General features: G+C 35.2%; 3 protein-coding genes across 7 annotated transcripts; 1 reads left to right on the top strand and 2 right to left on the bottom strand.

The window, feature by feature from the left end:
- Positions 1 to 986: 986 nt before the first annotated feature.
- On the bottom strand, positions 987 to 6367 carry LOC147280315 (uncharacterized). Its single transcript, XM_086250719.1, has 5 exons — positions 4418 to 6367; positions 3022 to 3154; positions 2726 to 2815; positions 2209 to 2283; positions 987 to 1684 (listed from the first exon to the last, which is right to left on the bottom strand). Exon 1 carries the CDS (start codon positions 6365 to 6367, stop codon positions 4793 to 4795), a length of 1575 nt encoding a protein of 524 aa, XP_086106845.1. The 3' UTR covers positions 987 to 1684; positions 2209 to 2283; positions 2726 to 2815; positions 3022 to 3154; positions 4418 to 4792.
- An 8913-nt stretch (positions 6368 to 15280) lies between these two features.
- LOC147280316 (uncharacterized) lies at positions 15281 to 17014 on the bottom strand. The gene has a single exon (XM_086251765.1). It carries the CDS (start codon positions 17012 to 17014, stop codon positions 15440 to 15442), a length of 1575 nt encoding a protein of 524 aa, XP_086107891.1. The 3' UTR covers positions 15281 to 15439.
- A 510-nt stretch (positions 17015 to 17524) lies between these two features.
- LOC147280317 (Small nuclear RNA activating complex (SNAPc), subunit SNAP43 protein) lies at positions 17525 to 23385 on the top strand. 5 transcript variants are annotated; one of them, XM_086249778.1, is made up of 9 exons: positions 17528 to 18823; positions 19534 to 20374; positions 20623 to 20702; positions 20837 to 20963; positions 21826 to 21939; positions 22329 to 22527; positions 22643 to 22688; positions 22848 to 22923; positions 23083 to 23385. In XM_086249778.1, the coding sequence occupies exons 3-9, from the start codon at positions 20646 to 20648 to the stop codon at positions 23328 to 23330; spliced, it is 867 nt and encodes a 288-aa protein (XP_086105904.1). In that variant the 5' UTR covers positions 17528 to 18823; positions 19534 to 20374; positions 20623 to 20645; the 3' UTR covers positions 23331 to 23385. The 5 variants fall into 5 exon arrangements, with proteins under 5 accessions (XP_086105903.1, XP_086105904.1, XP_086105905.1 ...); XM_086249779.1 differs by having other exon boundaries at positions 19540 to 20374; XM_086249781.1 differs by having other exon boundaries at positions 17528 to 17815.
- The last annotated feature ends 468 nt before the right edge of the window (positions 23386 to 23853 follow it).

Genomic DNA, 23853 nt, shown 5'->3' on the forward strand with positions numbered 1-23853 from the left:
TCCTTAACAATGCTTTGTTTTGCTTTTATTTGGTTATTTTTATTTTAATGAATATACTATTGCTAATATTTAGCTGACTCCCTCTCTTACTTCCTTTCTGTGTGGCTTCACAGTTCTGTTTTATCACAAAATGAAAAAGCCCAGCCTTAACATCAATTTCCTAACTCATTCGAATTAATCTTTTTCTTATAGATATGGGATTTGGTATATGGCATATGAACAGTACATCCCCACAAATTACTTAAATTCCATGGCAGTGAACCTCAAATCAAATGATTTATTTTCCTTAACACAATCTCCATGGCAGTGCACCAATGTAATGGTCTAGAGGACCTGTCCAAAAACTCATGAGCTCAAAGATGGCACTGAAGCATACCACATGTATCTCTCAATCTTCAATGTAGACGAAGCCAAGATTCAACCCACCTCTTCCATCCCCTCAAGTCATCACCATATTTGTAAGAGCATGTGCAATGCAAAGTCAATAGGGGAGGTCAGTTTATTATTATATTGACACTGTGGAAGAAAAAATGCTTGCAATGGGGAGGTCAATAATTAACTATTGACCTGACTTATCAATAGATGTGTCAAAAAATTGACTTGTGAATTTGCCAAATGACCTCCCTAGAACTAGACATAGTGGGACCAAGGAGGACGTGTTTTGAAATTTAATTGGTTAGCGTCTGTGCAGGCGCAGCTTTTAGCCGAGCGCTCGACTACTACCGAGCAATCGCTACCCAAATTTAATAAAAAATTATGATTTTTTATTAAATTTGGGTATTAATTTAAATTATTAAAAAATATTAAATATTAAGCTCATTTTAATGAGATAAAGATCTCATTGAGATAATTTCAATAGTATAATTTTTGAAATAAAAAAAATTAAAAATTTTAATTTGTAAGAAAATATACGAAAATATTAAAAACATATAGCTATTGACCCATTGCAAACAAAACAGCTTAAGTCAAGTCAGTAATTGATATAATTCAAAAATGAGAGTCAATTGGCTTGTATTAACATGTCAATTTGACACTTAGCATTGCACATGCTCTAAGTAATCCTTGTATGCCTGAAAGAAGTTAAAAGGATCAAAAACACATAAATGTGTCAAACAGGCCAGCCCAGCCAAACCCATCCTATTTAAAATTGGTCCATTCGTGATTCGAGCCGTGCCCGATTCATATTCGTGCCGGGCTCAGCCCGGCCCATTTATTCCAAACACTAGGTCGAGCACAAGCCCGTGGTGGGCCAGGCCGTGCTTGTGCCGGGCCTTAACGAGCAGAGCCCGAGTCAAAGCACAAGCCCACTTTTTTTCACGAGCCTACTTATTTAGTTTTTTTTTTTTTTTTTCTAAATTTCCCTTTCATGACCCTGTCACACAGCTCACATAGAAAACTACACCAAATCAGAACTGCAACTATAACAATGCAGCAAAAGGAAGCTAAAACGCCTGGTGTGAAGAGGACCCTTCTTGTTGCTGGAAACACCTTGTAAGCATGCTTTACTATCCTTGTATCATGCTGCAACTTTGCTCATTTATATCTTCTTACAAGAATTGACTTGAATATTCTGAGATTACAATCATGAGTCTTGCACATGTTCATGATGTTATGAAAAGCTCGAGTCATGTACCTTTGAAGCTTGTTATTAACCTTGTCTACTCCCACATAATTCTTGAATATTCTGACAGAACGAGCATGTCCATGAAAACAAATTATGCATCATTAGTTAGATTAACTATCATCATTTAACTGAATTAGCTGCATACATTTAACTCATGAGCGAGATAAGCATTACAGGAAAAACTAGTTAACACTTGAAATAAACACATACATATAAATCTAAGTTGCTCAACTTTTCCATCCCATGAAAAAATAAAATGCCAAGAAAAGATAAATCATCTTGTTGAACATCTATAGCCAAACATCCCTTGAAAGGTTCACCAAGAAACCAATGTATTTGAAAAGAAGAGCAAAAAAAGAACAGTCAGAACATCCACACAAGCTTATGAAATTACCATTGTACTTAATAAATCTCAGCATGGAGTCTCATGAATCATGTTACTAGAGTCAGTATGGAAATAAATGGCAGAAGTAGAAAGCACCAAGCAAGTGAGGTACTAAAGAACATATTACCAAACATATATTATTACTCAGCATCTATAGGAATGAAATTCTCCAGCACCATATTAGAAAAGTGGAACTTACATGTGAGCTGAGAAATGGGCATTTAAACCTCGCTTGAAGTGGAGCCTTCTTAAAAAGAATTGGCAAAATATATATCTGAAATGAAAAGTCATCATAACCGTTGAAGAACAGAGTGTGCATAGCCATGGAACACTAAATAACTAAAATTACCTAGAGAGCAATGCTGGTTGACCTCATCAATAGTTGGCTTTATTAATTTAAAGCTTTTTATGCAGTCATGTCAAAACTGTTATGCAGGTTATCCAGTTATTCATCATGGAGTCACGTAAATACTGTTATGCAGGCTATCCAGTTATTCCTTATCAAAATTAGATCGTTAGGGCTTTCTTGCCTTATTTACAAAATTTCATTGGCTGTGTTCCTTATCTCCCGGAAAACTCAGATTCAGAAAATATGGATTGCATGGACAAAGGAAAAAACAAACCCATCACAATATGGATTACCATAGAAAAAAATCTGAACCATGTAGTAAAAACTATTTAACACAGCTGGACTCAAGACAAACAAGTGAGCTTACACTTGCAAGGGAGAGAACTCGGCAAATTGTAGCCGTTGTCCATATTGACAGTGCAAGAGCTTCCTCAGCAGCAACCAACTTAACATTGACCTTTAACAAAGTGAAGATTAGTTCAGAGAATATAAAAAAATTTAAAACAAATGGAGAGGAAGAATATAAAAAAATTATAAAAAATATGGATTAACATAGACACCAGTTTTTTTTCAAACAAGTCAATTAAAAGAATTTTTTTACAAACAAAAAAGAAAACGAACACCCAGCCCCACACCCACCCAGCAAACCCCTCCCTTACTCACCAGAACCCCGGCGACTTTCCCTCTTCTGTCCCTTTCTTCTTCCCTCTCTTGCCCTCTATTTCCCACAAAAGCTTGACAAAGTATGTTCCTACCTTCTCTTTTGATCTCCCAGTAGAAGTAAAGTCCTTATGACCTGATTTTGGACAAAAAGATGACAAGCGGATTAAAATATAAGTAATGCAACGGAAACGAGAGGGGGGAGAATATCTGGAAGAGAGAAAATAGAGTGCCTGAGCTGATAATAGAAGCTACTACAAAATCCCAAATGCACATCATAAAAATAATAGGAACCATGAGTTTTATGATGATAACAAGAAAGTCAGATACATGAAGAGAAACAGAAAAAACGAATGGAAAGCCATTTAATTTCATTGTAAAGAAAACCAAAAGAGAGTCAAAACAAAATTCAAATATCCAAAAACTGAGATTTCTTAATTTCTAGAAGCACAAAGATTCCTTAATTACTAGGTTTAATTTCCTCCAGACCCTTCTTCCATTCCTAAAATTTCAAAGTCCTACTCAGTCTCAGGGATTAATGGAGTTTTCTACTAAGATTATTTTCAAGCAAGATATGATCAAGATTGGTTTCATTTCTTCCTGGATAGCACAACATGTCAAGCATCTATCAACATCATCGTTATGCATTTGTTTCTCTGATATTTTGGCATCAATCTGTGTCCTCCTAACATTTAAAATTTTGTTTATACCTTCGAAAATGATCAGGAATGTCATCGATTTCATAACACAGATATTAATGAAAATGAAATCAAAACAAGCCGGTGGGGTGGGGCTATGTTGAAACAGAGGAATAGAAGACACAAGCTTCCAGGAAAAGACACAATCTGATTAATCAGTTTCTCATTAAATGATTTCAGAAGCAAGTAGCCTTTAAATACAATCTCACAGCTAACTATGTAACAAGTTACAGTCAGTCAACAATCGTCAAAGTGTACAGCTGTAGAAGAGTGATGACAAGGCAGACCAGACTATGCATTACCCTATGCTCATTTTCTTGATTGGAGCAAGTTCACAATTTAAATTTCACCAAAGAGAATACCGGAAATTAAGACAATATTGAAAATATTTGAGATGAGAAGGCATTTTGAACTGAAACGACCAAATGAGCCATTTGATGGATTTCATAGGGTACTCCACTCAATATGGCTAAGAAGCTTTTAAATAACATTTTAATCCTCATTTAAATAAGCATGACATTTACTCCACTTGTACCTCATTTTGAAAATCTTCCATCCTTTTGATCTTTTTGGTCCCTACATCATTTTATATGTAAAAGCAGTGACAAATTATCACAGAATGTTTTTCATTTAAAACATAGAGTCCGAAGAAAATACAAGGTTTCACTCGAAAGTATCTAGCAAGTGTAAACTAAACTTACATATTAACTCTTCAGGGGTATCTTTGTTCCATTCGAAGGAAGAACCATACGAGGTCAAGCCTCATACCAGGTCCTCGCATACCCACAAGCGCTGTGAACCACTTTGACCATAAAACCTCTACCAAAACAACAAACTATCACTGCACCACCACAATCAACCAACCTGCAACAACTACCACACCAACAAACTTTCACACCCAGCTCTAAAGACCAGAAGAATCTACATGATAAAAGACATAAATTTCACATGATGGATATGTCATAGATAACATATAGACGACATCCATCATTGTCAAAAGTGCAGTAGTTTCAAAGTTCACTGTGACAATCAGGAGGATCTGAAAAAACTATGAATTTTCAAAGAGGCAAATCAACTCATGTTATCAATGCCAACAAAGCTGGATCTACATTATCCTTAGACAATAAATCAACTATCAATTCCGCCGTTGATGCATCTGCAGAGAAACCCCTCTCCCCCATTTCTTCAATAAGTCCCACTGCCCTTAATGTCTCAGCATTGTTAAGAAACCCTCGAATAATTGTGTTATAGGTGCAACCATCTGGAGGACAACCTTTCGTTTCCATTCCTATAAGCAACTTTTCTGCTTCATTTATTAGGCCCCCATTACAAAATCCACTAATCATTACATTATATGTCCACACATTAGGTTCAAATCCCTTTGATGATAAACTGCAAAAGAGATCCCCTGCAGATTCAAGTTTTCCAGCTTTGCACAAACCTTCAATTAGAATATTGTAAATCACAATATCCATATCCAACTTCTTGCCTTCCATCTCTCTAAACAATTCTATCGCCATAGAAAGTTGTTGGTTTTTACAAAGGCCATCCAGTAAAACAGCATAAGTTCGAACATTTGGAAGTTGGCCACAAGCTTGCATCTTAGAGAGCAAGTTTTGAGCATCTTGTAATCTCCCCACTTTGCAAAAACCATCGATAAGAGTGTTATAAGTAATGGTATTTGGAACCAGTCCCCTACGAGACATTTCCTCATAAAGCATCATGGCGTCTTTGATCTTTTTATGCTTGCAATATCCGTTTATCAATATGTTATAACTATGAGCATCAAAAATGGCACCCTTGCTATACATTAGATCAAAAACTCGTTTTGCTTCCTTCAATTCTCCTAGCAAGCAGTAACCATCCATAAGTGAATTGTATGTAATCGTATTAGGTTCAATATCTCTTTGAATCATAATTTCAACCACACTTTTTGCTTCCACAGCTTTCCCCTCCTTACAAAGTGTATCCACTAAGACACTGAAGGTGTGTACATCTGGAAAGATTTTTTTACTCACCATTTCCTTCAACAATCTCGTAGCTTCTTCCCACTTGCCTAATTTGCAAACTCCATCAATCAAAGAGGTATACGTAATGACGTTTGGAGGAATACCCCTACTAATCATTTCTGAGAAGAGATACAATGCATCAGCAACTAGCGTGTCTTTACAAAGACTGTCAATGATGGTGTTAAAGACAACTACGTTAGGTTTACAGCCTTCTTGTTCCATCTTCCTAAGCAATTGAATAGCCACACCATTATTACCCTTTTGGCAAAAGGCGTTTATTAATGTACCAAATGTGACCACATTGGGCTTACAACCTCCCTCCACCATATTTCTGTACAGCCCTGCTGCCTCAGCAACTCTATCTTGGAGAAGAAAGCCCCTGATTAGAGTGGTGAAGGTTGCAACATTTGGTTCAAAGCCAAATTTGAAGAATTTTCCCAAGACAGATAAGCTATAGCCCATTTGTTTCAAATGACAAAAACAATTGATGACAATAGTAAGAGTATAAACATCAGGTGCAATTCCCAACAGGCACATTTGGTTATTCAAAGTTATGACCGCCGAATAATGTTTCAATTTTGCAACTTGACCCATAATTTGATTGAAACGGACAACCGAAGGCAGAGGACGCATTTGAAGCATGGTATTGAACAAATTGAAAGCATCGTGGAGATTAGTGGGTTTGGGTTGGGGGTTTGTAGATTTTGTTGGGATTGAGGATTGAGAATGAAACAAGGCAAAGTAATTGTTGAAGAAAAGAAGATGAGTAGAGTAGTGAAGACAAGGCAAAGGAATACCTCTGTGTCTGTTGCAAGAAGAAGAAGCACTTCTCGACATCGTCGTCTTCAGCTGGTGAAGAAAGCTCAGATGGTTTTTCTTCAGCATCGTCTAAATGGGGTGGGCATAATAACCGACGCACCGAAAAACCGAACCAAACCCACCGTAAAAAAATCGAAAAAAAACCGAGTTGACCAAAAAGTCAACACCGTAAGAGAAAACCGAACCAAACCGTATATGGACGGTTTCGATTTTGGTTTTATGCTCATTTAACCCGAACCAAACCGAACCAAATCGAGTAATTTTTTAAAAATATAATTATATATTTTTATGCACATTTTATACATTTTTGTTCACATTTTATACATTTTTATACACATTTTATACATTTTTATTTTAGACCCTAAAATATATTTTATATAACCCTATGAGTTTAATATTATATATATAATAATGTTTTAGTATATAATTTTAGTTATATCTTATATAATAAAATTAGTGTATTCTATTTCTATATACTCTATAGTCTATAGTCTATATAATAATGTTTTATGCATATAGAGTTATATATAAACTTAGTATATAACTATATAGTTAGTAACTTAGTATATAGTTGTATACATACTACAATAGTTATATATAACTATATAAGTAATTTATAATTATAGTAGTATACTAGTATATACTATAGTAGTATATAATTATATATATACTATACTCATTACTCTATAGTAGTTATATACTTATATATAATCTTATGTATAGTTATAACTTATAACCCAAATTTGCCCAAACCCCAAACGAAATCTCAATCTTCCCAAACCCCAAACGAAACCCCAAATAAAATAAATTAAAAAAACCAAACAAATAGACCAACAAATAGATTATATAATATATATAGTTACAAATTATAATCTTATATTAGATATAACTTATAACTTATAACCCCAATTTGCCAAAACTCCAAATGAAACCCCTACTACCCAAACCCCAAACGAAACCCCAATCTCCCCAAACCCCAAACGAAATGCCAAATAAAATAAATTAAAAAAACCAAACAAATAGACTAACAAATAGATTATATAATATATATAGTTACAGATTATAATCTTATATTAGATATAACCCCAATTTGCCAAAACTCAAATGAAACCCCAATCTACCCAAACCCCAAACGAAACCCCAAATAACTAAAACAGAAAAAATAAAAAAAAACCAAACAAATAGAGTAATACATAAATACTGTAATAGACCAAAAACAAAAAAAACAAATTAAAAATCACAAAATCACTTAGAAATCACTCGTCACTCATCACTCATCAGACAGTGGCATACCTAAATTAAACTAATTAAATAATTAATAGTGTAAAGTCTGTAATATTAGAATAGAGTCAATAGACTCAATACTCAATAAGTCAATAGACCAAAAACAAAAATAAAAAATGACAAAATCAGTAAATCACATATTCATTCAGACATTCACTCTCCAACCAAAAAAAAAAAGACATTCACTCATCAAGTGATTCAAGTCATCAGACAAACCTAAAGAAATTAAGAAAGCAGGTTCTTAACTTTGTTTGGTTGGCTTGTAATGCCTAAAGAAATTAAGAAAGCAGATTCTTAACTTTGTTTGGTTGTAGACTTGTAGTTATTTTGTTGTTGTAGTAAACTAGTAACTTTTAAGTGTTAAGCAGGTTGTATTTGTTTTAACTTTTAAGTAGGTTCTTAACTTTATTTTAAGCAGGTTGTATTTATTTTAAAACCGTGCATGCACCGAACCAAACCGTCTTTGCAATGGTTTGGTTTGGTTTGGTTTTTCTCTAATTTGTTCGGTTTACAACACCGAACCACACCGAAAAAATATTTATGGCGCGGTGCATGGTTCTCGGGGTGAAGTGAGCCGAACCACACCGTGCCCACCCCTAATCGTCTTCAGCCTCTGATTTTAGAGAGTGAGGGGTCAGAGAAGCCTCTGAATTTAGGGAGAGTTAGAGAGGTGTTCTGTTAACTCAAGTCTAATACCCACCCGACCCTCAAAAACAGTCTAATATTTGAGTCTAACTAATAGTCTAATACTCACGCTACGCGAAGCCTCATTTTAGTTTTTTTTCTTTTCGTTTTATAAATACTAGCTTTTTGGTGGCTCTAAGCCTCTAATTAATGACAATTGACAAGTGAGCTTATTTATCATTTAAAATTGTATAAAGGGCGTTTGGATTATTATGGCAAAATGTTTTTATTTTTTATAATATGACAAAATGTTAATAAACAAGGTTTTATACTTTTTATATTCTAATGTTATTACATCCAGTAAATATCTGGATTTTATGCTAATCTCTTCTCTACTGATCACATTAATCCAATACAAATTGATAGAATTAGAGCATCCAACCCAAAACCAATTGGCAATGGGTGGAGAGGCCCAAGACTTATAAGCACATATGATAAGCCTTAGTTTTTCGATGTGGGACATTGCTCCACATTACTCTCAACACGCCCCCGCACGTGTGGCGATATTTTGAGCCTTACACGTAAACAAATTGTATTGGGTGACGTGGGAGCACGTGTGGCCATTGGGCCTTACACGCGGATAATCAAGCTATGATACCATGTTAGAATTAGAGCATCCAACTCAAAACCAATTGACAATGGGTGGAAAGGCCCAAGACTTATAAGCACATATGCTAAACCTTAGTTTTTCGATGTGGGACATTGCTCCACAAATTAGGTATGTAATTTTCCAGCATACCTAGAAATCTAGAATCTTGGTATCGAATATAAGTGGCAATCAAAATGTTGTCGGATATTAACTCCTTTGTGATGTTTGGATGAATAATTGGAGTCTCTAAATATTTGCTCCAATTTTAGTCACATTGTCACTATTTTTCGTTAAACAAATATAGCAATTCCAATTTTTAATAGTATATAAGACAATGACAAAAAAAAAATAGCATAGCAAATTTTTCATCCAAAATTAATAGGATTTTTAGCACCAATGGTTCATCAACTTTTACCAATATATAATTTGGTCCTTAAAGTTCATTTTCGCTCAATGTAGTCCTTACTTTTCTATGTTTATTACTGCACATCAATGTTGTCCCTCCGTTACCTTCTGTTAGATTTTTCGTAAAAAATGATACAACATATGCCTTAATAGAAAAACCAACATTACCATGCTATATATGATAAGACGAATATATGCATGTAAACTAACAACTCATAAATATTTAAGAAATAACATGCCATAATAGAAAAAAAAAAAAAACCACAGATACCATACTATATATAATATATTAATGCTAAATAAGATATATATGACAATATATATGCCATTGGGAAATAACTAAAATGGTAATACATTAATTAAAAAGATAATTAGACTTAGGTCCTTTAGGAAAATAGTTTTTAGATGGAGACCGGGGGTGTTTTAAAATTTATAAGAAAATCCTTTTAATTCATAATAAAGTCCTTTTAATTTAGAAGAAAATCTTTTTAATTCATAATAAAGTCCTTCTCTAATTTGAAGGGTATTTCCCCTCCTAGGGTGTAGAGTGGGCTTTGTAGAGGTGCATGTTAGGTTTTAACTTCGAGATTTTGGGCGGAGCCCAAAATCTTGGAGTTAAAACCTAACATAAAGCTGTCAAAGAAGAAAAATAAATGGACTTAATTGAAAACCTTAAATCACTACTGGTCTTAGTCTAAGAAAAGCTTATAAAATGGACTGAACTCTAAGTCTCTCTTAATTAAAAGAGAATACTTGTCAACATAAGAGGTTATAGAAATTGACATTAAGGGCCCGTTTGGATTGGGGGTTTGAATTTGAATTTGAAATTCAAATTCATGTATTTTAAATTCATATATTTCAAATTCATGTATTTCAAATTCTATTGTTTGGATAAAAAAAATGAAATATGAGAATTTCAATTAAAAAATTTAAATTTAAATATATTATTATGGTAACATATGATAGACTTGCAAAGATAGCCTATAAATGAGGCCCATGACCTATAATTTAAAACTAACTCATTTTAAATTATATTTTATATTAGAAATCACTTCATATTCTTAAAAAAAGAATAAAAAATCGTTCAAACCACATATTGGCTTACTACTTTATATTAGAAAAGTTATTACTGTTGGGAAATGTAAATTAATGTTCAAGATCACTATAAATTAAAAAACTACTAAAATTCATATTCATAAAAATATAAGTTCAAACAACATAAGCTGTTCTAGATTGATACTCTTCAAACATTTGAATGGCTAAGGTATCTCGGAATGTTGTCCACTCTTCAGTCACTCTAACTGCTCTAATGTACTCTTCATCCACATCTTCATTTCTCAACTCTAAAGAATTTTCCAAGTCTTCGTCCACATCATTCAATAATTCATCTCCTGGCATCTCATCTTGAAGAAAGTTATTAATAATGCAGCAAGCATTAATAATCCTAACTTGTGTTTTCACATTAAAAAAACTTGTTGTGCGTAGTATAGCCCATCGCTTCTTCAATAATCCAAATGCTCTTTCAATTGTATTTCTTGCAGATGAATGTCGAAGATTGAACAACTCTTTGTAATTTGTTGGAGTATTTCCCCTCCACAATTTAAGATGATATCTAGTACCCCGGTAAGGAGCTAAAAACCCTGGTCCATTAGTGTAACCCGCATCCACAAGATAATATTTGTCTACAAATACAAATTATACAGTATGATCAAATATCAAATGAAAATGAAAATTACACAGCATAAACTATGAAAGTTACAGTGTAGGATTGAATGCCTACTTGATGGGACTTTTAAGCCACTGTGTCTATGCAAGGCATCATGTAACACTCGAGAGTCTGCTGCAGATCCCTCCCAACCAGGTAATACGTAAGTAAATTTCATGTTAGCATCACAAACACCTAAGACATTCGTGCTAATGTCAGCCTTCCTATTTCGATATCTTGGTTTATCATCAATGGGAACAGTTAGATTAACATAAGTCCCATCAAGTGCTCCAAGTGCGCCCTAACAAACACATCAATACTCATATTATAATTAAGTTCTATATAATTTGATTTGCAATTATATATGCAAGGAATAAAAACTTTTTAATACCTGAAACCATCTCCATTTCTCAGCATGCATCTCGCTCATTGAGAACTACTTCATGATGTTTTATGTAATATTTCCCAAGTTTGATCACTGCTCGTAAAACAACATGAAATTGTCTACTTATTGTTTCTCCCGAGCGAGCATATATAGCTTTAATAGGACTATTTTTAAGGTTGTGTCCTAGCATATGCAAAAATAATGCCACAACTTCTTTAATGGTGACATTTTTTGTAGTCACCAACCCACCTTGATCTTGTAGAATATTACACAACTTCTGAAATGCCAATGGCTTCATTCTTAATTGTGCAAAGCATGTAGGCTCATTTTCTAAGGCTCTCATCCAAAGTTTCCTACTATAAGCTTTTTCATCAACTTCACATCTTAAAGGTTGTTTTGTCACATACTTTCTCTTCCGCCTTTGAGCACCAATAGCTAACATCAAAAAACTAATAACTAAAACAACAACTTGCATTACTTTTTTCTTACGTAATTAAGTGTTTGATTTACCTTCTATATGTAATTTTTTACCATTCTTATCTGGAGTTACACTTGTTATAAGAAAATTGCACTCTTCTACACACTACAAGAATTATTATTTTTAATATCTGATCCATTCTGTCCCTTTTGTTTACAATAAGAGGGACTCTTGTTTGTAAGTTAGGGCTACAATGACATAGGACCCACACAGATATGGCTTGCCCATCCCCTTAATTAGGGTCCCTAAAGCCCATTACATGCTGAATCTTCGATTGTCCCTCACCTCCATAAATTGTTGGGTAAGTTAACTACAACTACTTCCGTCTCTCTGTTATTGATTTACTAATATATAGTATATTAGCTATTTTATTTTTAATTTCAACTTATTCAATAACCTCCTCCCACTTAACTATCTCAAACAGCATTTGAAATTTTTTTCATTTAGACACCACACCCATTTCATTAATTGACTGCTAATTTCTGTGTTTCAGTCAATTATTTTTTTACATATTTTTCATTTAAGTTATATGAGGACCAAAACCTATTAACAAACAGGGATGATTGTTAAACATTTATCCATTTATTTGTTTGACCATATGATGCTATATATAGACAAACGAAAATACGGCTATATAAGTATATTGAACTATGCTTGTGTTGAATGCAGGAAATTAAGTAGGAATGAGAGTAGCTAGTATGCCAGAAAGGTAAGTGCAACATTCAAATCAACATGAAAAGGCACATGATGGAATACATGACACAAACAAATGTTAGCAGACTTGTGGTAGAGGAAACAAATGTTAGCATGCCTCCTAAATAATATGCCAATAACTTATTAAATTGGAGTTGTGTTCAAAATGCCTTGCATAGTTAAAAATGAAATAGAGTGGTTGCCACTGCTATTGAGTATAAATACCATTCCACATTCATTGCATACATATTTGGTTTTTAATATGTATAGGGTAGTAGGCGCCAGTTATGATCCATATACTAGAGTGGAGACTTGTTATATGAACTATGCTGCTGGGTGATTCTATTATGAAAATAATATATATCAAATCCTTGGACGGATGGAAGGTAATAATTGGGATTTGTTGAGCATGTAATTAGGAATTGTCTGCATGTTATGTATAGTTTAATTGACCATGTGAAAATTAATATTCTCTTGTTCAGTTTTCATATTACAGTAATCGAGCTGTATCTTACATGATAGGATGACCAAAAATATAAATGGAAAAAAAAAAAAAAAAAATCAGGAAGACAGTAGGTGGTAGTCAAAGTAAGTAGGAATGAACTAGGGGCTGATAATATGAAAGATGAAAAAACATGACAACATACTTGGTGGTATAGTTTGATGCAGGCGGATGTTGAAATATAGGGTTCCCAGTGTATGCAAACGAAGTGTATAAGCATAGAACATAAAATACCACAAACTGCTGAATACATAGAATAAGGACAGACTTAGTATGTACAAAAGTTAAGTAGGGGAATATGGTAGAGTCCTGGACAAATCCAGGATTCCAAAGTGGGATGGGCTAAGTTTAGCTTATAAAAAACTCGACGATATGTGTAAATTTTATTAATAAAAACAATACACCTAGTTAGGGAGGACATAAATACATAACGAGCTTACCCCACAAGTGAGGCAGTCCACAAGATGACCAACAAAGCAAATCCTATACAATAATCAAAATAATCAAATCATAATTTACTAATACATTAATCAAAATCAAGTCCTTGCGTCGCTCATATATGATTCTTCTAAATCACAACCCACAACATTTGTACACTCTGAACGAAAACTTGAAATTACCTTTGGAGAGTGGGGGTACCAAAGCTGTTAGGAACCAAAGGTTTTTGATGTCCCCAAAATATGTAGTATGCACAGGAGGTAGAACGTTGGGGCCCATGCAAGGAAGATCTGATAGATCATGAAAAATAGCTACATCATCATACCATGGGTAGTAGATGTACAGCAGAGGGTTAAGGGGAGTGAGAGGATAAGTAGGGGAATTTGAAGATTGGGAAAATGTGGAATAAATAGGTGGAAACATGGGACAAATTGGAGTTGTAGGGTATAAGGGTGCATCAAGGGTGTCCAAAAGACAGTCATCAATTGGTTTTATTAGTTTGCCAACCCAATGATCAGTGATTTGATCAAGATTTGTTTCATTTCTTCCTGGATAGCACAACATGTCAAGCATCTATCAACATTATCGTTATGCATTTGTTTCTCTGATATTTTGGCATCAATCTGTGTCATCCTAACATTTAAAATTTTGTTTATACCTTCGAAAATGATCAGGAATGTCATCCAATTCATAACACAGATATTAATGAAAATGAAATCAAAACAAGCCGGTGGGGTGGGGCTGTGTTGAAACAGAGGAATAGAAGACACAAGCTTCCAGGAAAAGACACAATCTGATTAATCAATTTCTCATTAAATGATTTCAGAAGCAATTAGCCTTTAAATACATTCTCACAGCTAACTATGTAACAAGTTACAGTCAGTCAACAATTGTCAAAGTGTACAGCTGTAGAAGAGTGATGACAAGGCAGACCAGACTATGCATTACCCTTTGCTCATTTTCTTGATTGGAGCAAGTTCACAATTTAAATTTCACCAAAGAGAATACCGGAAATTAAGACAATATTGAAAATATTTGAGATGACAAGGCATTTTGAACTGAAACGACCAAATGAACCATTTGATGGATTTCATAGGGTACTCCACTCAATATGGCTAAGAAGCTTTTAAATAACATTTTAATCCTCATTTAAATAAGCATAACATTTACTCCACTTGTACCTCATTTTGAAAATCTTCCATCCTTTTGATCTTTTTGGTCCCTACATCATTTTCTATGTAAAAGAAGTGACAAATTATCACACAATTTTTTTCATTTAAAATATAGAGTCCGAAGAAAATACAAGGTTTCACTCGAAAGTATCTATCAAGTGTAAATTAAACTTACATATTAACTTTTCAGGGGTATCTTTGTTCCATTCGAAGGAAGAACCATACGAGGTCAAGCCTCATACCAGGTCCTCGCATACCCACAAGCGCTGTGAACCACTTTGACCATAAAACCTCTACCAAAACAACAAACTATCACTGCACCACAACCACCACCACAATCAACCAACCTGCAACAACTACCACACCAACAAACTTTCACACCCAGCTCTAAAGACCAGAAGAATCTACATGATAAAAGACATAAATTTCACATGATGGATATGTCATAGATAACATATAGACGACATCCATCATTGTCAAAAGTGCAGTAGTTTCAAAGTTCACTGTGATAATGAGGAGGATCTGAAAAAAACTATGAATTTTCAAATAGGCAAATCAACTCATGTTATCAATGCCAACAAAGCTGGATCTACTTTATCTTTAGACGATAGGTCAATTATCAATTCCAGCGTTGATGCATCTGCAGAGAAACCCCTTTCCACCATTTCATGAATAAGTCCCACTGCCCTTAATGTCTCATCATTGTTAAGAAACCCTCGAATAATTGTGTTATAGGTGCAATCATTGGGAGAACAGCCTTTCTCTTCCATTCCTCTAAGCAACTTTTCGGCTTCACCTATTAGGCCTCCAGTACAAAGTCCATTAATCATTATAGTATATGTCCTCACATTAGGTTGAAGTCCCTTTGATGATAAACCACGAAAGAGATCCCATGCATATTCAATTCTTCCGGCTATGCACAAACCTTCAATAAGAATATTGTAAAGCACAATATTCATATCCAACTTCTTGCCTTCCATCTCTCTAAACAATTCTATTGCCATAGAAAGTTGTTTGTTTTTACAAAGGCCATCCAGTAAAACAGCATAAGTTCGAACATTTGGAAGTTGGCCACAAGCTTGCATCTTGGAGAGCAAGTTTTGAGCATCTTGTAATCTCCCCATTTTGTAAAAACCATGGATAAGAGTGTTATAAGTAATGGTATCAGGAACCAGTCCTCTACGAGACATTTCTTCAAAAAGCATCATGGCCTCTTCGATCTTTTTATGCTTGCAATATCCGTTTATCAATATGTTATAACTACGAGCATTGACAATGTCACCCTTGCTAAGCATTATATCAAAAACTCGTTTTGCTTCCTTCAATTCTCCTAGCAAGCAGTAACCATCCATAAGTGAATTGTATGTAATCGTATCAGGTTCAATATCTCTTTGAATCATAATTTCAACCACACTTTTTGCTTCCACAGCTTTCCCCTCCTTACAAAGTGTATCCACTAAGACACTGAAGGTGTGTACATCTGGAAAGATTTTTTTACTCACCATTTCCTTCAACAATCTCGTAGCTTCTTCCCACTTGCCTAATTTGCAAACTCCATCAATCAAAGAGGTGTATGTAACAACATCTGGGACAATACCGGTACTAATCATTTCTGAGAAGAGATTCAATGCATCAGCAACTAGTGTGTCTTTACAAAGACTGTCAATGATCATGCTATAGACAACTTCGTTAGGTTTACAGCCTTCTTGTTCCATCTTCCTAAGCAATTGAATAGCCGCACCATTATTACCCTTTTTGCAAAAGGCGTTTATTAATGTACTAAATGTGACCACATCGGGCTTACAACCTCCCTCCACCATATTTCTGTACAGTCCTGCTGCCTCAGCAACTCTACCCGCAAGAAGAAAGCCCTTGATTAGAGTGGTGAAGGTCGTGACATCTGGTTCAAAACCAAATTTGAAGAATTTTCCCAACACCGATAAACTACAACCCATTTGGTTCAGATGACTAAAACAATTAATGATAATGTTTAGAGTATAAACATCAGGTGCAATTCCCAACAGACACATTTGGTTATTCAAAGATATGACCGCCGAATAATGTTTCAATTTTGCAACTTGACCCATAATTTGATTGAAACGGACAACCGAAGGCAGAGGACGCATTTGAAGCATGGTATTGAACAAATTGAAAGCATCGTGGAGATTAGTGGGTTTGGGTTGGGGGTTTGTAGATTTTGTTGGGCTTGAGGATTGAGAATGAAACAAGGCAAAGTAATTGTTGAAGAAAAGAAGACGAGTAGAGTAGTGAAGACAAGGCAAAGGAATACCTCTGTGTCTGTTGCAAGAAGAAGAAGCACTTCTCCACATCGTCGTCTTCAGCTGGTGAAGAAAGCTCAAATGGTTTTTCTTCAGCATCGTCTTCAGCCTCTGATTTTAGCGAGTGAGGGGTCAGAGAAGCCTCTGAATTTAGGGAGAGTTGGAGGTGTTCTACTCTACGCGAAGCCACATTTTAGTTTAGTTTTTTTTCTTTTAACTAATAGTCTAATACTTACACTACGCGAAGCCTCATTTTAGTTTTTTTTCTTTTCGCTTTTTGGTGGCTCTAATTAATGACAATTGAGTAACACCCCCCCCTTTCTTCTTTCTTTCTTTTCTTTTTCTTCTTCTCTCTCCTCCCACCCGTGTCTCTTCTCTTCTCTTCTTTTCCCCTTCTTTTTCTTTCTGTGTGCGACCACAGCCCCAGGCCCCCAATCAATTCATCATCTCCAAGTGACTCCAACCATCACCACCACCACCACCGGTCCACCACTATCATTTATTTCCCTCTCCCCAAAATATCCTTCTGGGTTCTGAGTTCTGACAGGTTTTCTTCATTTATGTATTTGTTTGATTGTTTCACTTTGATGTTTCATTAGAACTGAAGCCTGGGCTTTCAAGGGAAAGACAGACAAATCCCACGTTTTCAGGTTCTGGGTAAGTATGAAGTTGATTCCCATGAAGAAGTAGGAATGTATTTTTTTTTTTTAATTATATTTTTCTTTTTTTTGTATTCTGTGACCGGTACTGATGAAGAAGAACTGTTAGGTGGTGTAAGTGGTTTGTTAAAGTTTTTTTTTTATTTTTTTTTATCGTCTTTGATCATATTGGAGCAAACCCATTTTATGTGATGCTGAGTGATTTCATGGGCAGGGAAGTTTTCTTTGCATGGGTTGGATGCAAATTATAATTTTGAATTTGTTTGATTTTTCTGTCGCACCCTCCCTCCCCATCTTTCCTCTTTGTCTCCCTCTCTCCCTCTCTCTGTCTTATCTCTCCCCCTTTCTCTGTGATTTTTTTAGTTTGGTGTTGTAGTCGGCACCGCCACTCTCCGACCGATACCGAAATGATCGGATACCGACCCATATCGGTCGGAATTCGGTATGGGTGTTTCGGTACGGTAACCGTACCGAAACCAGCTGAATGGCTGAATGATTCAGCCATTCGGCCATTCCGCCCATTAGCTATTTCGCTCTTCATTTTTGTCCATTAGCTATAACTTTCCAAACCGTTCTGACGTTTCCCCTCTGCGTTCTCTATCTCTCTTCGCCTGCTATTTCACTTTCATGACTCGTCATCTCTGTTTCTCTCTTAAAGCAATCAATCAAGCAAGCAGATAGTTATTTTCTTCTTTCAATCCACTTGGACCTCCATGGTCTAAGAATCAATCAAGAAAATAGTAATTTCTTCTTTAAATCCCAATTCCCCCTCTCTGGTTCTCACTTCTCTCTACCGCACAAATTTCCCAAACACAGAGCATGGGCTTTTCATAATTCTGAGAATCACTCAATAATAATAGTGATTTTCTTTCTTTAATCGCCATACCCACTCTCTAGGTCTCGCTTCTCTCTACTGCCGACATTTCCCAAAGGCAGAGCCATGGTCTTGTTATAAAAACTGGAGCTTGAGAGCTTCTATATTCCATGTTTATGAAACAATTCAAAGGTAATTTTATTCTTCTTGTTCATCTATTTTATTTATGTTTTTTTTTTTTCATGTGCTTTGTTTCAGCTATTTAGTAATTAATACCCATTTTGAATTTTTGATATGCCTAGGGTTTATTCGAATTGCTATGCGTTCAATCTTGATTCTTGTGTTTTCTTCTTCAGTGCTTTGTTTTAGCTATCTCATACCCATTTTGTTTCAACTATTTAATTAATTAGCTTTCATGCGTTAGTTTTGTAATTGCAACAAATACAATTTCAATTGATAGCTGGTGCGTTGTTGTTTGAGCCTAGAATAATAATTTGCTTTCTGTTTTATGTGTTCCTGTTGGTGGTTTGAGCCTAGCTTGTGATGAGTGATGACAATGAAATTTCCAAATGCTAATCATGGTTCTGTTTTCTTATCTCATTCTGTACTATACTTTATTTATTGATTTTTAATTTCGTTGGCTGATAGATAATCAGTAAATAAGACAACAATTTTGAGGCAAGGCCATCACTGTGACACCCAACTGCTTGTTGCAATTTGATTTGTGACAACTCTATGTGGCCCTTGCAATAAATTGAGGTTTAGTTGGTACTGAACATAAAAAAAGTAGCTTTATACACATAAAGGACATAAGATTATATTTACTTGTGACTGCATGATAATGAAGCTTTATACAAATTTATTTGATTAAATTTGATTTTCTGCTCTTCATTTTTGTCCAGCGGAAGTTGTTCTCCGATGATCCGATCGGCACTCGACATTGCAGTCAGCCAGTCACCCCAAGTCTAAAAAGTTAACTAAGTTAACTAACTCACTATTTATTTTATATAGAATCTCAAGCTTTTGGGGTTTCATTTAGGATTTGAAATGTTATAAAAACAGATAAGATGCTGTCCAAATTTTGCAAAAAATATTCACTAACAATAATGAGAAACTAGCTTAGACGTTCAGCCCACCCCATTTTAAAATTCTGGATACGCCCCTGAAGCCAAACCTTCCTCCACCACTGAAGCACCCCCCGAGCCTCCCCCCCCCTCACAGAACCACCCTTCAAACCACCGCCCCCATCCTGCAAGGGCGGAGCGGTGAAAGTGAACAGAGGCTTAGAAGCCACCCTCGCTGCGACAGAAAACCCTAGGCACGAGAAAAAATTTCACCTGGCGCGTGAGGCTCGTGTTTTAGGCGTTTAGCACTTTAGCTTCTACTAAACTAGGCTAACTAATTTCTTTTCGAAAAAAAAAAGGGATATTTGGCTCTTACGTTTCTTATTCAAGCTCTAGCCTATTTTGTTTAAAACCAAAATAAGTATACAAAAACCATAAAAATAAAATTGGAATTTGTTTTTCCAGTTTTTTCGTTTTTCCCTCTTTCCGGACTTGGTATAAAACCCGATAGAGAATGGAGCATTTTACATTTTCGGGCTTCCGGACTTGGATGAGTCGGTGATTAATTTGCTATGCGCTTCTCGTCGCCTCTAATTAGACGCCGTTGCCGGTGAAGCAACGCGGCCACCAATCTTCACTGCCGGCGAACAAGCAAAAAGGAAACACTGCACCACTGCTGGTAACTAAAACCACACTCTTCTAATCAAAAAGCTTTGCTTTCTCTCCGATACAGCTCACTGAATTTTGAATTCTGTGTTTGTTTGTTTGTTTGCTTATTTCCTTCAATTTCTCAAGAATATGTTTGTTTGCTGAGAAAATATGGGCATTGAGCAAGAAGAGTTATCTTTGTTGTGTGTTTTTGGTGCTGAATTGTGTGCTTCTTATTAGTTATTAACCAATTTCAACGCATTTTGTTCTACTTCGTAGACACACAAAGAGTTGTAAATGCTATGGATCTCACTCCGTTCAAGCATGACATTGATGAGCTTATTGATGAATTTGCTGAGGTAAAACTTATTGTTTGTTTCTTGTTTTGTTCTATTACTATCTTCTTTGTGGTTATTTTAAATTGTTACATGGAGGCTGTGTTTGGGTCTTGCTAATTGTTGTTTTTGATGCTTGTGGGTTTGGGGACTGACAGGGTGAATCAACGAGGTTGGCTGAGATGAAGAGAATATGGCTTTCGAAAAAGTTCTCTTATATTTACGAGGCACGTCCTTCTACCAACTTGGCCTTCTTTATGCAATCATTGTATGCCCACTCAATTGGTAGGCTCTTACTCATTTGACTCGGGTTACTCATTGTAAATGCAAGCTTTTTACTCTAGTTAGAACTTAGAAGTTGTTCTGGTGACTAGAGTGTTGTGAATGATGGTAAATGGTGTGCTTGTGTGTAAAGAAATATGAAGATAGAACCTCAAAACTGAAGAAATACTTAAGGTTGGGCAACCTAGAGTGACCCAACTTGACATTTACTTGAGAAAGCAAACCATTTAGTAGTTGGTTTTCAGTTTTTTTCCTTTAAATATTAAAAGGTTTTTTTTTTTTTAAAATTATGATGATATTTTTGCAGCAATATGATTGATGATTAGCAAACAGTAGGTTACATTGAATCAATTACTTATCTCTTCCACCAATCAGTTTTTCGGTTTTGGAAAAAGTCTACATTGATCTTATAATCTATATTTTTTTCCATAGGCCTAAAAAGCTTTAATATCAAAATAGAAGTATATAGTTAGAACTTAGCCTGCCGTACCCCTATTTTCCCGATGCATAGTTCAATTTTCAGTGCACGTTCATAAATATATATTTCGTGTTCCAACCTTGTCCTTTTTTGCGTGAGCTACATATCATATAGTTTCGTATGTTGTGCTTCATATTATCAAACACATCCAAGTTAGATGACCATTTCTCGTAGCTTGTGGTACACCTATTTGGCAATGCCATGCAACTATCATATAATTGTGCATGTCTTGCTTCATATTATCAAACACATCTAGGGTTCCAAGTGAGATGACATAGATCTTGTGGGAAAATTAATGAATTCAAACATTCAAGAAGGGGAATTCCAATACCTATTTTTTTTTTTTTTTCCAGTGCTTGAGGTTAACTTCTATATGCTTTTGTGCAGGATACATAATCAGTACAACTTCTTTATCACGCAGACTGGGTGGGCTGTATTGCCTTTTCTGCCTCTATGAGACTCAACCATTCAAACCTCCTTTTAGGATTTATCTATCTCTTGGTATGTATGTAGATTTTACATTGAACAATTAAATTTGATTTCAATTATATTTGTCCTGTGTCTGGTTATTTCAATGAACAACTTCACCATATTAATGGAACTACACTACATTAATATGTGAAAACATAGACACGATATGCATTATTTGTGTGAGCATGTGTTCCTATGTCTTGTACTGACAGTAGATTATGTACACTCTAGCTTAAAAGTTTGAGGGGTTTGTTATCATTTTGTTCTGTTGGTTTAATATGGGCTAAAGTGTATGTATGTCTTTAATGGTATATACTCTTTAACTGACAGTAATGAGCGTGTGTGTGTTCTGGTGGCTTCTCTCCTGTACCATCTTTCTGTTTTTCCTGTTTAATGTATTTATGTTATCCGATTGACAGAAGAGCTGAAGAAACTTCAAAAACTTGTTGTTGATGCGAAGGAAAATGATATAAAAGTGGCATCTGCTTTGGTGAAAAGAATGCTAGAAAAGAAAATTTTCCTATTTGGGTTTGTGGACACAAATGAAGCCTCTTTTACAGAGACAGTAAACCAACTGACACAGTTACAGAATGCTCGAATTCAAGTTGCATACAAGGAGTATGTACCAACATATGTTTTTCCTTTAACTCTTGCATTAACAAAGTATGTTTTGATAATTACAAAATCTCTCTATATTTTCTTACTAATTCTTTGCTTTCCTTTTGACTAATAGGTTATTTGCTAATACTAAGATTGAGGAATATCTCCATATGGACTTAGTAAGTTTAAATAATACCTGTTTTTTTGTACCATTGTTTGCCTCTTGATAACATGATTATATGTTCCACACAATGAATGCAGTTTTCCTTTGAAGTCTTCTTCAAAGTAGCTTAAGGTGTACACCATCTAACATCCATTGTTGTTCTCACATATACCAGGGAATGGAAGTTGACCTGAATATGCTCAAGAAAACCTCAACAGATTATGCAGAGGCCAAGAAAATAGCAATCAATGGTACCTTTTTTTTTCCCCCCTAAATCACAATTTTAAATAATTTTCTTGCCTCCCCACTCCATTTATTTCACTTTTGCTGCCTGTGATATAAATTCAGCTGTACCCTTTGTCTCAAATAATTATAGTTGTTACTTATATCAAATTGAATTCTTGTTAAAGAGGCCAGCAAGGTCGTGGATGTTGAGAATATAAAGCACATTTCAGAAGATAAGAAATTGGTTGGAGATGCAGTGGAGAAGATTGTCGAGAAATGGGATGCTCAAAGGGAATTGCTTTTTCAACAAACAGGGTTAAATCAGCAGCTTCGTGGAGGACAGCAGCAACAAGAACAACAGTTGCAGATGCAGTTGCTGGGAGACGATGAGAACTTTGATAAGGAACTCGAACAACTGCTATCTGAAACATGATCATGCATGCACATGCGACATAAACCAAGGCCTCATTTTCTTATTAAAAAAACAAGGCCTCATTGTCTGTCTACAGATGAGAATAGTGCATTGGCAGCTAGGCAGGGTTGATTGGTGGGTTTTTCTGATGCTATTGTGATTTTATATTGATACTAAGGCTCCTACCGGATTTTGGTGAAGAAAATGATGAAATCTAGCGGGTGATTTGTTTAGGTATTATTTGATGGTGTTGAATTTTGTACATATTAGAGGGTTTGGATGAGAAGATACGAACAATGTGGTTGGTATTTGAGGAATAATTAATGAAAATAAAGAAACTTTAAGGAAGAAGACAAGAAGAAGAAAAATAACTTCATTCGTAACTGTCTTCCTTGAGTAGTCACCAGACTATATATACAACGGAAGTAGGGCAACATTTTTACTATGAGCTTATCTAGGCCTAGATGTACCTAACTAACCCATTAGTACAACTCATAAGGAAAAGAATTACATATGACGGTAGAAAAGAAGATAATGCCCTGAA

Source organism: Dryas octopetala, chromosome 7 (assembly GCF_963921425.1).
Source record: "Dryas octopetala chromosome 7, drDryOcto1.1, whole genome shotgun sequence".
NCBI classification, from domain to species: Eukaryota; Viridiplantae; Streptophyta; class Magnoliopsida; order Rosales; family Rosaceae; genus Dryas; species Dryas octopetala.

What these genes read in the sequence shown, in the direction of transcription:
- LOC147280315 (XM_086250719.1), bottom strand. Translation starts at nt 6,367, where the DNA reads ATGCTTCAAATGCGTCCTCTGCCTTCGGTTGTCCGTTTCAATCAAATT.
- LOC147280316 (XM_086251765.1), bottom strand. Translation starts at nt 17,014, where the DNA reads ATGCTTCAAATGCGTCCTCTGCCTTCGGTTGTCCGTTTCAATCAAATT.
- LOC147280317 (XM_086249776.1), top strand. Translation starts at nt 18,802, where the DNA reads ATGTTTATGAAACAATTCAAAG. An exon ending in TTATTGATGAATTTGCTGAG is followed by an intron (nt 20,703 to 20,836) that starts GTAAAACTTATT and finishes GGGGACTGACAG; the next exon opens with GGTGAATCAACGAGGTTGGC. An exon ending in TAGGATTTATCTATCTCTTG is followed by an intron (nt 21,940 to 22,328) that starts GTATGTATGTAG and finishes TCCGATTGACAG; the next exon opens with AAGAGCTGAAGAAACTTCAA.